The 14,848-nt window shown below is 44.1% G+C and overlaps 1 protein-coding gene across 1 annotated transcript in view; it reads right to left on the bottom strand.

Annotated features, from left to right (window-relative positions):
• Positions 1-14,848, bottom strand: part of LOC144792084 (putative cation-transporting ATPase 13A4) — a 439,619-nt gene that overhangs the window by 334,250 nt on the left and 90,521 nt on the right. Inside the window, exon 5 of the mRNA XM_078666936.1 lies at positions 2,218-2,364. Within this exon, the coding sequence (XP_078523062.1) occupies positions 2,218-2,364 (147 nt within the window). The remainder of the gene's footprint in view (positions 1-2,217; positions 2,365-14,848) is intronic.

Raw genomic sequence — 14,848 nt, 5'->3', positions numbered from 1 at the left:
CCCTTACTTTATCTCACATATCCAGATGAGCTACAGAACTTAAACAGCAACATACACCATCAGATCCCCTGAAGAACCCATCACAATGATTGACGAGTACTTTCATTATAGGCAAGGGGCGTGTAGTGACATCCCTCTCAGAGAGTGCACCAGCAACAGTCACAAACTGCAAACTCAGCAGTGAGGTCAGGCAGAATACTTCTAGGAGCTAGGAGTGGAGGATCACTGAAAATGAATGGAGACCACAGACAAAATGGATGCAGGTTGGTTCTCATTTTAAGCTATTGTGGTTTGCATACATACAAGAAAGATTTAGTTAGTCAACTCAGTATGTTAATGTGACAGTATAGGGTAGCTTTGAAAAACATACCAGCAAGAACTGCAGAGCTAATCCTAAAAGAAGTTCCAAATTTATCCTGGCAAATCATAACTTATGAATTGTGTTATCTAAATAAACGTATTTCCAACCCTTCCACAAAAAGCATTTTACTCAAGCTGTTGAATTTTAAATATTTACAAATTCTTATTTTTGTCACACCCTTTTTAGATGTGTTCTACAGTCTCTATACATCTCTTAATCAATACATCTCTCTTATCTCTTATTCCTAGGGTTTTATCAAATGTATGAATTTCATCTCTCTATGTGTCTGGAAAGTTTTAAAATATGATAGAAACTGTTCTGGATGGACATGAACTAGCTAATTTCCAAGCTTCTCTTCACCTTCCTCTGCTTAGTGTGACTCCAGCAGTTTCTAAACACAAGATGACACATAACCAGATGCTGTGTGACTTCTATGGCATGCCTCACAAGTGGTGGAGACTGTTTAATGTGGTGACAAATCATCCACAGTGTGATGTTACAATTGCTAATCAGGTTCTTATGTCCTCATGTGACAGGTTGAACAGTTTTCGTAGTGGAATACTTCAAACTCTCATTCGGGCCCTTATTCTTCAAACACCTATAGATGGCATCTTAATTATCCTCAGTGTCCTGAGTAAATCCCAGAAGCTGCCAGCAGTTACTGAATGGTGACATGAAATGCTTCTGTGTTGACATCAATATGTATTAAACACACCCACATTCTTGGTAATGTCAGAGAGTTGAGCTGCACCTGATCTAGTGTTATTATTTCACACTTGTGCAGATGTTTAAGAGGGCTGTAATCAAACCGCTAGGTGGGGTTTATCACCCCTCACTCTTCATTCTATGAATATAGTTTCCTTCTTTACTTTTATATCCATTGTAGTTAGATCTGGCTGAAATGCTTCTTATGTGCTCTGGCCTTTCTACATGTCTTCACAGAGAATGATCTTCAAGACATTTTAATGAAGCTCAGCCAAGCAGGGCCCAGTACAGTAAGATCACTTTTGTTGACTCTTGAGGTAAAGGGTTGTTGGGTAACAGTAATAATTAAGAGACCACACTGGAGTGAGGATGTCAACGTAGATTTATTCAGGTATCAGGTAAGCAGCTAAACAAGTCAAGGTATAAGTCATAGGAAACCCCACCGGTAGCAGCCTGCTAGCTGCTCAGCCCCATCTATCAACTGTCCTCTCACATTCAGTCACCCAAGCATTCCACTCAGAACACGCACACAGACTGAGCAGCCAGGGACAGGGAAACTTGGGAGAGGCAATCCATAACACCAGAATACTACAGCAACTTGTGAACTATGTTCCAGATTTCCTGCTAATAGTTTGTGAGATACTTGTGAGTGATTTGATGTATTATTTTAATTACCGTACCTTAGAAGAGGTTCAGAGGTTAGTTCTCTGCCAATGAAAGCTGCCTCTTCAGTGCCAATGCTTGTTATCTCTCTGTGTTATTTGCTAACCAATGCCTGGTTCCAGAAGTAACTGAACACTTTGCAGAGAATGTTTTAATTGAAACAGCAGGGTTTCAAAGTGAGGTGCTGCACAAACATTCATATGTGTGTGAGTGCAGAAGGTCATGTCAGGTCAGGTGTGAGGGTGAAAAGAGATGGAGCAAAATCACCCACTTTGGGTCAAGTGCATAGAGGGAACATGAAAAGCAAGTGCTACAAGCTCAAAGGCAATAAATACTAGACACCTGTCCCTGTTTTTGGCACATTTGACTATGTGTAACTGAAACAATGATTTCTGTGCATGTAAAATGCTTGTTTATGAAATTATTAAGATCAATTAATTATTTCATATAAGTAGCCTTTTCCAATGTACACTTGTAAAAGAACTTACTTTGAGTAGTGGCTTCATGATCACTCTGTTTACTAAAGATGATTCATCCATACTGATCAAGGGACCTTGTTTCCGAGTGCACATGTATGTGGGTTCATATACGGATATCCAGGTGACTTTCTTCTTGCTGTATTGTTGGAAAGCATCCTAAGAAAAGGTAAGGCAAAACATATTTGTAGTCAAGACAATGTGCAGCAACTTTAATGAATCCTCCTGCTGACATACACATTAATGAAACGAATTAAGTCAGTGTATTTTATATGCACTCACATGAGACATGAACATATAAATTTGAGCTACTGACCAGCTTGTCCAGTCTGCTAAGACCTTGATCGGTGACAATTCTCAATTCCTCTATCAAGGCTTGGAAACTGGTGGTGCCAAAATTTATGGCATATCATAGCCACACAACACAAACAAAAGTATCATAATGCAATATGAATGCAAGCCAAAATAGAACAAAACAAGGCAAGACAAAAATATCTTCTTAATCCAAAGCTGGATCCGTGGATTGTAATGTCTCGCTTCCTATACTGCCCACACACTGTGTGGTTTTCTTCTTCTAGTTTCTAGGTGTAGACTCGGTTAGTTCCTAGATGTAGACTCTGTTTGTTTCTTGGTGTAGATTTCTTTTCTTGGTGTAGACTCTGTTAGTTTCCATGTGTAGACTCTGTTAGCTTCTGGGTGTAGACTTCATTAGTTTCTAGGTGTATTCTCAGTTACTTTCTAGGTTTAGACTCTGTTAGTTCCTAGGTTAGACTCAGTTAATTTCTTGGTGTAGACTTCGTTAGTGTCTAGGCGTATTCTCGGTTACTTTCTAGGTGTAGACTGTGTTAGTTTCTAGGTTAGACTCTGTTAGTTTCTAAGTGTAGAATCTGTTAGTTTCTAGGTGTAGATTTTGTTTCTAGGTGTAGATTTTGTTAGTTTCTAGGTGTAGACCCTGTTATTTTCTAGTTGTAGATTCTGTTAGTTTCTTGGTGAAGACTCTGTTAGTTTCTAAGTATAGACTCCATTAGTTTCTAGGTGTAGACTTCGTTAGTTTGTAGGTGTAGACTCTGTTAGACTCTAGGTGTGGACTTTGTTAGTTTCTAGGTGTAAACTCCATTTGTTTCTAGGAGTAGACTCCTTTAATCCTGCAGGGCTCCTGGTCCTACCTCTCTCCAGACCTTCTCCCTTGTTTCCCACTGAGTGGCTTGACTCAGAGTCACAGCTTTGGGCACAGCTTGCCTGTTCCATTTTATGACAAGTGAGGTCTTTTGAATGTTGCATATTGTGTCATTTATGGTGGTTGAGATAACAGCAATGGACATCCTGTACACTTAAGTAACTTCCGATCTGGTGAAGACAGCTCAACCCTTTTTTATAGGTATTCAGCCAGAGAATGTCCTATATTCTAGAATACTTTAGGCTTCATATAGAACAGATCCACGGATCCATGGATACCTTAACTACGCACTAGTATATGGTGTTTGTTAAACCCGGTAAAAGAGTAACATGACTACTCCTTCTCATCTTCTGAAGGCCACAGTAGCACTTGTCCCTGGATCCTTGGGATCACAGGGGTCCATTGTAGGACACAGAGTGCCTGATCTGGTGTAAGTATGGTGTTGTATTTTTATAGAACAGACCGAGCCACTAGCAGCTGAGTAGAGTAGAGGGTCATTTTAAAGTATTCAACAACCACTAGTACTACTATTTATACTACTACTACTACTATTACTAAGAATATTATTATTGGCACAGAGTGCCAGATCCAGTGTAAGTATGGTGTGGTATTTGTATAGAACAGACCAAGCCACTGGCAGCTGAGCGGAGGGTCATTTTAAAAGTATTCTACTAAGGCACTAATCTTAATAATAATAATAAATTAGCTGTTTTAGACTTTTCTGACCATACAAAACCAGGCCACTACTCAAATTACAAACTAGGCAATAACTACTTGCATACGTGTAAAGACAAAATATTTACTTAAAAACAATACCTTAATGAGGATAATACTTCTTAAAAGTGCATCTTAGTCCAACGTCGACTATAGCAAAGACTTTATTCAATTTGCCTTCAAGTATAAATAAGCAATGGCATAGCCAATAGGTCTCGCTTTTGGGACCTTCTAAGTATTTAGTTATGCAGCACAATATTCTTGGTGCAACAACAACTGTTGCATGGCTAAACACTTAAAAGGTCCCAAAGGCGAGACCTATTGGCTATGCCAATGCTTGTTTTCATTCCTACGTGGCATTTTGTATAAACATCTGTCTCTTAAAGGTTGTACTTTGCACAAACTTTGCAAATGAAAATTACGCTCGAGATTAGTTTGATGTACTTTAGCAAATGTCATGTAAAGAATAAAATAAGGGAAAACTGCTTCTGATCATTGAGAATGTGGGATTAGTTTGCCCTTCTCCTGCTCCATATATTTATAATTGAGTCTAAGCTGTGCTTTTAGCAAGTCTTGTCACTTCTTTTTAGGGGTTGATTCCACTCTCGGTTGGAAAGCACTCCAACCGAGCCGGATCCGGGGTGTTTTCCGACCGATCCGGACTCCTGCAGTCCGACCGAGCGAGTACGATGTGGCCGTATGCAGTTGGACTCGGTTCGGTCAGACTCCCATTGAAGTCAATGGGAGCCGGTCGTACGAAGCTTAAATGGGCTCCCATTGACTGAATGGGTACGTCACGGAGAAGTAAGCCCCCTACAGTGGGTACGTGTTGGTGCCATCTGCACCGTACATGCCTGTGCTGGGGAGACCCATGGGTCTCCCCCTGTGTCCAAGTTGTAAGGCTGCCGGTAACAGGGGGTCCGATGCGGACCCCCAAAGCCCACCTCCGGGAGCTGTTGCGAGCCAGAAGCTCCGACTTGATCCGGCTGTCCAAATTGAGCATCGTACTGGCTCGGTTGGAATTCGTCTCCATTGCGTGCCACGGTTTGCTTGCGACCGAGTCGTACGGAGCGGTTTTTACCCAGAAACGATTCGGACGGAGATTTTGCGATTGTTCGCAACGTACTTCGACGGCCAGACCCGTGTGCGAACCGGACGGAAATTCAGCCTCCGAATCCGATCCGCTGATGCCGAACCCAATTTGGTACCCTTCCAACCAAGATCGAAATCGGCCCCTAATTGTTTTACTAATTTCTTTGAATTCCATGAAGCATGTTGTATTCAGTGGTAAATAAACAACGCGCACATGTGAATTATAAAAATGGTGGAGCAGTAGATGTGATGTCAGTAGTGCATAGAAGGGAATGTACCAGGGTACAGTGCTGATGCAGAGAGGATGGATGACGGAAACCTTAGACTTCGCATAGTGTGCAGAGATGTCCCAAAAAAGCTGACTGGTGAGCTGGCGAGGGGCTGGATTGTGTGACCTGTGCTCCATCAGAGTTCATTTGCTGCATGCAGTCGCCACTGTTTATACAAACATCCCAAGGTTGGTCTCGTGAAACATTTGTGCCAAGTGAGTGAGGCATTAAGAAAGATTCATACCATGTGCACAGCTGGTGAAGAGCTTATGTCTCAATGAACACAGACAATGGCGTTAATACGCTTGCTGTGAAAATAGAGCACCACCCACAAGGCAGATAACTGGAGTGCGCACAATCTTGTGAAACATTGCGCAAGACCCAAGTACACAGGCAACAGAAGCATGCACTGGGCCAGGACCATACAATGATCTAGCCCCCACATCTGAGAACCAAGTAATGCTCCATCTTGTACAGACCAAGCTAGGCCCTAAAGTGCAGGGGAGAGAACCACGCTCCATACTGTGAAAACACTGTGCACAAGCAGCTAAAATCAAGCACCGGAGCAGTGCACTGTCTCGCGTGGACACCCTGCACGACCCCCTGAGCGTAGGTATCAGAACCATTCATCGGGGGTAGTAAACACTATAGAAATGCTATCACCACACCAACATAGAGTGTGACGTCACAGTGCACTAGCAGCAAAACAGACAATTGTGCCATGCGTGCACCATATTACACTGGTATTATGCTGGACCCCGGAGAAGGAGAATGGAACCATGCCCTGAAGACACCATACATACCCCTCAGGGAGCGGGCCACCACTGCCCTGAAATCCACAAGTGACACAGAGGAATTGTGTTGGTGAAAACCTGTGTTTGACACTTAATAGAATCAGTAAACCCCTTCCACAGGGTCCATGAATGCCAACATGCTGAGGGACACTGGTGACCCCTACTCTTAAGAACTAAATACACCCGCACCCCCAAACCGACATGCACGTGATATGTGAATCAGGGGCACTTTCTGTCACTAAAAGTTGTGCAGTGGCACACCGCTAACCAAACAGCTGTTTGTAATATGATGTACAACACACGCGCTTGCAGGGTGCACAACTTTCATAAGTTGACCGGTGCACTATCACCCACAGCAAACAAGACCCTTCCTGGGACCACAGACAGTTGATTATTTGTGCAGTCGGGGTTAAGTAACTCCCAGAGGTGAAAGCATCAAAACACAACTCGCACCTCACCCCAGTGCAAAGTATTTCAAAGATAATGAGGGAGTGCAGTGCGCGCACACAGTGTGCTCTTCAACACCCAGTTCCATACACATCAAACACCGCACAGCCTTTCAAGACAGATTCGGCGCACAATCCTCCAGCTGCTTGTTTGTATACAAGAACAGTATAGCACCCGGGCCCGTGCACGAAACCTGCATGCACAGAGCAGATCAAAGGAAAGGAAGAGCAAACAGCCACAGCAAACACCGCGACACGGAGAGGAGAGAGTGCACTGCTGGGAGCAAGGCTAGAGGGGCGGCGTGGGCAACACATGGCCGCCGTGTGAGCAGGAGGGTGGGGGCACCGTCGTGGAAGAGGCAAGAAAAGGGGGGGCTTCATTTCACTCGTGGGAATCCCAACAAGGTTTGCAAATAGCAACGTGGGCAGAGTTTTACAGGGACAGGCTGGAGGTACTGACACCAAGGTGGGCAGACCTCTACAGGGGCAGGGTGTGGGGGTACTGTCACCAACAAGGGCAGAGTGAAGGTACTGACAACTAGTGAGCATACATCTACAGGGGCAGAGTGGAGGACTCGCTGTGTGGTGAGGGAGAGGGAGGGAGTTAAAGCTCGGCCGGGCTGATGCTGAAAAGACCTGCTCTGTGATGAGGGAGGGGGAGGGAGTTTGCGCAAGCAAACGCGAAAGTGAAAGAAAAAAAACAGGTATAAAATAAGTTGAAAGAAGACGGACAAATGGCACATGATGTCCCCTCATAAAATTCAAAAGCCTGTTAAAAATATACATGCTTGGGAATTCCATCCGTATGACTAGCGGCAACATTGCAAACCCGTGTGGAGCTTGGCACGCACTGAGCACGTCTACCCCAGTTTCCTGTGGAACCAATTCTCACTAATTGCCACAACCACCTCCCCTTAAACACCAACAGTTCAGCACCAATAGCACCCCCTTTCCCCAGACATCAACGGTTCAGCTTCTTTAGTTACTTATGGCATGAAACAGCAGAGATTTACTCGTGCAGCCACCCATGATACACTGAGAGAACACGACCGCTCTCCGGACAATTGTTGTACCCAGCGAGATGACAATGCACAGCTCACGCCTCTCACCCACTACACACACTGGGGCAATCATTCAACACACGACCCCAGCCACTATTCAAGGCGCATAACGAGGTGCACATAACCTCCCACCCTTAAGCCTTTGTGAATCCCGAAAAACTACTGCTGCATTTGCTGAAAGTCATGATGGCATCGGTTTAAAGTCTGCCGTTTTCTGACAGATTCTCCGCTGTCCTGCATTTCCCCCGGGACACAAGCAGGCATCCACTTCTGTCATTACAGCTGATTGCAACAAAAAGACAGAAGTGGATGCCTGCTTGTGCCCCGGGAGGACTGACATAGAAAAACAAGCACCCGCGCCTCGAGCTATCAGCAGGGGGGAGGGAGAGAGGAGGGGGCCTGCGCGATTCCCATGTGGGAGCGAGCTAGGGGCACCATGTGTTTGTAAGTTAATTACAAACATATGTTGCAAAAGCTCGCTCCCGCAATGGAATCGCGGTACGTGCACGTGTAGCCATTGAAGGCAATGGAACGCGTGCACGTTTTAGCCTTAAAAACTCAATCGATGGCTACAGGTCTCTTTCCTAAGCAGTGCATGCGCGCTGCGTAGGCGAAGCCTAAAAATAGGGCAACAGCAATTGCTAGTGGATCAGACTATAGGTTCAGTGCTACTGCCCATATAACATAATTAGCTCTGCTTCAACAAACACAATTTTGCGATCTTTTATCCCCATTGTCTTCTTCACCGGACATAAATACATAGTGGAAGATTTATCATTATTCCTTGCAGTGCAGCAAGCCACCTTGCTGTATCGCGTGACAGGGCTGTAATGCGCCATGTTTAGCATAATACACAGCACACCTTTCCTTTCCTTGCACTGGCTCACAATATGCTGCTTGAGCCAACTCAGGTACCCTTGCATCATGGAGCAAGGATGCCGGCATTGCAGGCAGGATTGTTTTTGTGCAGGAAGGGACACCTTCTTGCACAGAAACGATCCTCAGAGGCATTTACCTCCTTCTATGTGTGCCTCAGAATGTAGGACACTGAGAAATTGGAAACAATGAGGAGAAATAAAGATATTTATCCTTGTTTCAAATCCCCTCTGAGAGGGTGTAGCATTTTGATTCTTTCTCAGGTTTACTGCTGTTGGTAAATCTGAGAATGCACCAAAGTCCATGATTGGATGCGTGGGAACACCCATGCTCCACCCATGCTCCACCCATGCTCCACCCATGCTGCGAAGTAGACAACACTACGTACACTCCGTGGGCGGAGCGTAGCATTGCGCCCAGGGTTAATCATAACTGTTGGGGTTATCTCAATCTGCACCCCTGTAACTTCGGCCAAAAAGGTCTGCATCCTATTGATCAGTGATTATAAATCAGGTCATGAGGCGAACATGTGAACACTATCTGCCTGATCCGTCCCACACCGGGTACATTTGTCCTCATTTATCCCAACGCCCAATTTTTGCCGGTGTATTATACAAATAAAACATAGTTTTATACTACTGTGTTTTTAGACTGGAAGATATTAGAAGTTTATCAGCTAATATAATAGACTCCTGTAAAATATTACCCCCTACAGACAGCCTGACATTCCATTTAGCATTTTGTGCTTCCACTTCATCCTTTTGTATTTCCATAAGTGCTTGATACATAGTACAAATTTTTCCCAGACCCTTCACCACTTCTAATAGATTATTTTTCTGCGCCAATCAGATAGTCTCGAATCTGTAGGTAGTTAAAAAAGTCTGCTTTAGGAAGATCGTATTTAGCCATTAATGAAGTATATGTCCTAATACCACTACTATCTACTAGGTTTCCTAAAGTCAAAATTCCTTTGTTTCTCCATCTATTCATGATACCATCCAAGAAAATAGCTGGAAGTAAAGCGGTGGCATCCGTTGGGGTATAATAAATAATCCTGCTGAGTTTTTTTAATAATAACTGGGCTTGAGGATCTTAAAAAAAGTTCTCTCCGCTATAGAGCCTAATATCAACTGAAAGATATGAGGATTGCTTTCCTCATTTGCCCCAACCAATAGAATTCCAATATACTGCAATAAACAAGCCCAATAGTAAAGCTGGAAGTTAGGGACTGCCCAACCCCCTCGTTATTGCGGAAGGGTCATACATTTCCACCCTTGATGGGGTTTCTCCTGTGCCCAAAGAAAACTGCTGCAGATAGATTGTAGTCTCTGAATCTATTTCCTTTTAATTTCAAATGGGACTGCCCTAAAAAAGTAAGGAACCTTTGGTAAAATATTAATTTTTAGAACATTACATCTTCCCAACATTGATAAGTGAAGACCTTCCATCCTGTCCAATTCCTTTTTAATCTTGCGTAACATAGGATCCCAATTAGACACAACCATCGAGTCAAGGCACGCATTTGAGTGCACCCCCAAGTATGTTGACTCCTCCAAGACTCTCGGGTCGTTAAAATGTATTTGATCTGTACATATAACCTGTGTCTTGACTAGGTTTAGTTTGTACCCTGAGCAACTCCCATATAGTGATGCCCGTTGTTCCGTCTCTACCAATGTGGTGGTGGGATCCGGCGAGACTATCGCTATATCATCTGCGTATGCAAATATTTTAACCCATTCCTGCCTAGGGCCTAATGATTGTATGTTTAGCCTTTGTTCCAATAGGTTTAAGAACGGGTTAATATATAGCGCAAATAGCAGGGGAGCGCAGGGGGCAGCCCTGTCGGGTACCCCTTGATATGGATTCAGGGTTTGATTCTAGCCCTAGCAGACAGACTCGAGCATTTGGTGATCTGTACACAGCTCCAAACCCTTGCCACCTCATTGTTGCCCATAAAAATTCCCAGGAGACACAGTCAAATGCTTTTTCTGCGTCCAGTAGTATCACCTCGCATGGCAGTTTACGTGTGTTGGCAATATCCAGCATTGTCGTAACTCTGCCTATATGGTTGACCGTGCCTCTCCCTGGTATGAATCCATGTTGGTGGACCGAGACTAAGGGTGCAATCCCTCAAGAAAGTCACGTTGCTAATATTTTTGCATAGATTTTCCCATCACAATTTCTGAGCGATATCGGTCTAAATGACCCAGGAAGTGTTCGGGGTTTATCTTTTTTAAGAAAAATGATAATACTAGCTTCATCCCAAGATGCAGGGGCAGCACCCTTTTGTGACTCCCGAAAAACAGCTAGCATGTCTGATTGTATTTCTGGTAATAGAAGTTTGTACAATTCTAGTGGGAGCCTACCAAGACCGGCAGCTTTCCCTGTAGCTAGTGAGCCTATGGCATCTGCGAGCTCTTCCATTGAAATAAAATCCTCTAGTGTGTTCTGGTCTTCTTCATTCAAAATTTTCCTATGAGGATCTTTACATAGGCCTTCCCCTCCTCTTTGAGTGTCACTATCATCTGAGAACAGCCCCTCATAAGAAACCCTGAACACCTTGAGAATGACCTCTGATGTTTCTACTAAGTTCCCCGCTGAGTCTTCAATTGCTGTAATAGTATTTTTATCCTCTTTACATCTGATCTTCTTGGCCAGGCATCTGCCTGTTGCCTCCCCAAACTCGTAACAAGATGATATTTTGTTGCAACATCTTTGGCCATTTCTCATTTATCCTAGTTTTGCAGCATGCCTCCTCTGTTTGTGCCTGTGTAATGTCTAGCTTCCCCTGAACTGCTTCTATCAAGGTACATTCAGACCGGTGTAGATCTTCATATAGCGCCATTTAGTGCTGCCTAAGTTGTTTCTGCACGTGTAGCCCAAAGCTTAGTATCTCTCCCTTGAGCCCTGCTTGCATTGCATCCCAGACTATATCATACTTAGTAGAGTAATAATTTATGGCCAGAAATTGTGTCACCCATTTTTGTATATGGCTAACAAACTCTTCATTTAGTAGTAACTTCCTATCAAAGGAAAATGTGCTTCTGGGCTGCATTAAGCCACACATTGTAAGTTTCAACAGGACTGGGTTGTGGTCCAAGGTTATTTGGGGAAAAATCTGTATGTGTGCATTTTGTAGGTGAGTTTTTGTTACAAACAAATAATCTAATATGGTTAGCTTTTGATGAGGGCAGGAATAGTGTGTGTATCTTGGTTCTGGATGTGGTAACCTTGGCCATACATCAACTAAGCCATGTTCATAAAGAAGCTGCTGTAAAACTTTGAATACCTTAGGTTTCTTGTAAAAGTATTTATCTCCACAATCCATGTCACTTCTCCCATTTGGATATTGAAATCCCCCGTAAGTATCAAATGGGTTGACCAGTTGGCTAACTCTATATTCAAGTATTCAATAACCTGGGTTTCATCATAGTTGGAACCATATACGGAACATATTGTACACTTCTCATTCGCTGCGATACACTCAATCATGGCCCATCACCCATGCTCATCTGCTGAGCTTTTCATTATTTTTAAAAGGCCCTTTTTAGCAAGAATAGCGAAACCTCTAGTGGCAGTGCCTTGGGTAGTGCACACCAGCAACTCATACCCTAGCTCCTTTAATATATTGTGTTTATTCCATGGGACATGTGTCTCTTGGATACAGACTACATCAGGTGACACATTCCTTATTTCTCGTGCCACTCTTTGACGTTTCCCTCTTTCATTAAGTCCTCACACATTAAATGTACACAGTTAAAAATTCAATTTAACCCTGGTTTAAGAGAGCTGATATCGCTTCCTCTCTCTCTTAACATCATCTCTCTCTCTTTCAAAAGTCCTGTGATAGCTACTGGCTTTTTTATGATTTTTACCCTCCTGAACCCACCACCCTCTGCCCCACACCAATGTGCCCCCCTCCTGCCCACTACTACCTCCTCTACCAATGAAGGCCCCCCTACCCTCCCCAACAAGGAGGCTAATAGACCCAATGATCTACAGTGATGGAGAGCCTCGTACCCGCCCCTAACCCCCCCATATCCCCCCAAGTGCAAAATACACCTAACTCGTACATATAAAACAAACACTAAGAAAGAAATAGTTAACTGCAAGAGGAGACCCTTAAAAAATCTCCAGCGTACGGGTCAGCATAAGTCTAGCAGAATTGCAGGCACTGATCCTGCAGGCATTGGTTATGGTTTTCCACACTTATATATTATCCTTCCTAGGGCTTGCTCTCTTGTAGGTATTCTTTCGCTTTTAGCTGGGACATAAAAAATCCTAGCAAGGCAAGATGGTGGCTGATCACTCAGCCGAGTGAGCGCTCTTACCTTGACCTCCCTGATACCCCCGATGAGAGGCGGTGGTTCACAGGTACAGCAGAGGGAAACAACAAGTGAACGACTAAGTAACCCTGGGAATGTTGTGGGACTTACTTTTGCTGAAGTATCTTGTTGCGGGTTGCCCGCGATTACTCCATCTGCACGGCTGTTGGGGATGGTGCCCGGCTCGAGGAGCTTTGTGTCAGTGTCAGCGGGACGAGACCGGATCATCGTTCGAGCCGGGATGCCGACAAAGGATGCGAGGAGTGGAAAAACCCGCGGTACAGGAGGAAATGCCGTGCTGAGCAAGCCCCCGGAAATCACCCAAAACAAACAACGACATGGAGCGGCTGAAGATAGTTGCAGTAACAGCCCGGTCAGTAACATCGATAGTGGGAAGAGAGTGACTCCAGCAATCTACCTGACAGCCAGAAAGGTGACTCTAGGACAGGACACTACAGAGGAAGCCGCTGTTGTGTGAATCTTTGAAGAAATCAGCGAGGGAGATGTAGGGGCTACGGGACCCGCTGTGATAAATACAGTGCTAGGGAGAGAGGGGGACTTAGAGCCTCATTTCAGCCCTGTAATGCACAGCCATATCTTAAAGCCTGATGCTAGGAGCGAGGCCTCGCCAGCCGTGGTGACTTCTGTAGCTCCCATAAGCCTAGAAGCAGAAGTCTTGCACTCACCGGGTGGCAGGTTGTTATCTGCAAACAAAATGGATGGCTCCAATGATGGCTTAATTGCTGATGGTATAAATCTGTTGGAGACGGACGTAGAGGGGCCCTTTTTTTCACTCTCGGATCAGTCTAATTCATCGGGCGACTAATCCTTATAGATATCTGACTACCCTCTTAGCTTAATAAGTAGGTGGTGGAATGAAATCAGGAGTATTTGCCAGGAGGATGAGACCCGGGGAAAGATAACAGGATGTCTGGCTCCGGGACTGTACATAAGAAAACAACGGCTGTCGTGTCGCATGCATCACAGCGGGTTGACATGCATGCAGCTCCTGGTCAAATCCCAAAGGAGAAATTGGGTAATGGACCCAATACTCGGTATTTATCGGGGGACAAGATCAAGACAATTCACTTGAATCCTATGGGGACATTTTGCAATTATATATATGAGACAATGATGGAACACAGAGAAGAAAGCCGGACGGAAAGCCAAAAAACTCAAGGCACATGCAGAAAATTGTAGAAGTCAATCCAGCGGGTGGCCAAATCCTGCTCATAAATGCGGAAACGATATCCGAAGCTGAGAACTGAATCTCTACTCTTGAAGATGAGATGATAGCGCAGAAAACAGGTACTGATGCATTGACAACACACAGGAATTATATATCCTGAAAGATTGAGGACATGGCAAAACACCTGCGGCAGAATAATTTAAGAATTCTCGGGGTACCAGAAGGAGCTGATGGTTCAGACCCCCCGAAATTTGTTGTGAAACTTTTTACAGATTTTTTCGGAAACTGCTCCGGTGGACATGGGATATTGAGATACAGCAAGCCCACCGATTTCCTTTTCAAGTGAAACAGAACCAATCTAATATGAGGCCCTGAGCTATAGTGATATGCTTATCTTATTTTCTGTCTAGGCAGGCGTAGTACAATCTAGCCAGGCCAGATAGACAGAGAAAAGCGGCTGGAGTGGAGTTTTTTGTTTGTCCTGATTTTTGTCCCGCTACTGTGGAAAAAGATGTCAGCTATAACAGTTAATTCATTATTTTCAGGATAAAGGCGCGCAAGTATTTCTCTTAAGTCCAGCTAAGCTGAAAATAATATATACTTTTGAATAAGTACAAAAATATATATAATATTTGTTGCAAAAGAGATCCCGGCCATTTAATACACCAAGATTTATTGATTTTTGATTACCCGGTTTTGC

The sequence above is a fragment of the Lissotriton helveticus genome, chromosome 11, assembly GCF_964261635.1.
Source record: "Lissotriton helveticus chromosome 11, aLisHel1.1, whole genome shotgun sequence".
NCBI lineage: Eukaryota > Metazoa > Chordata > Amphibia > Caudata > Salamandridae > Lissotriton > Lissotriton helveticus.
This window is presented reverse-complemented; position numbering and strand designations above follow the sequence as displayed.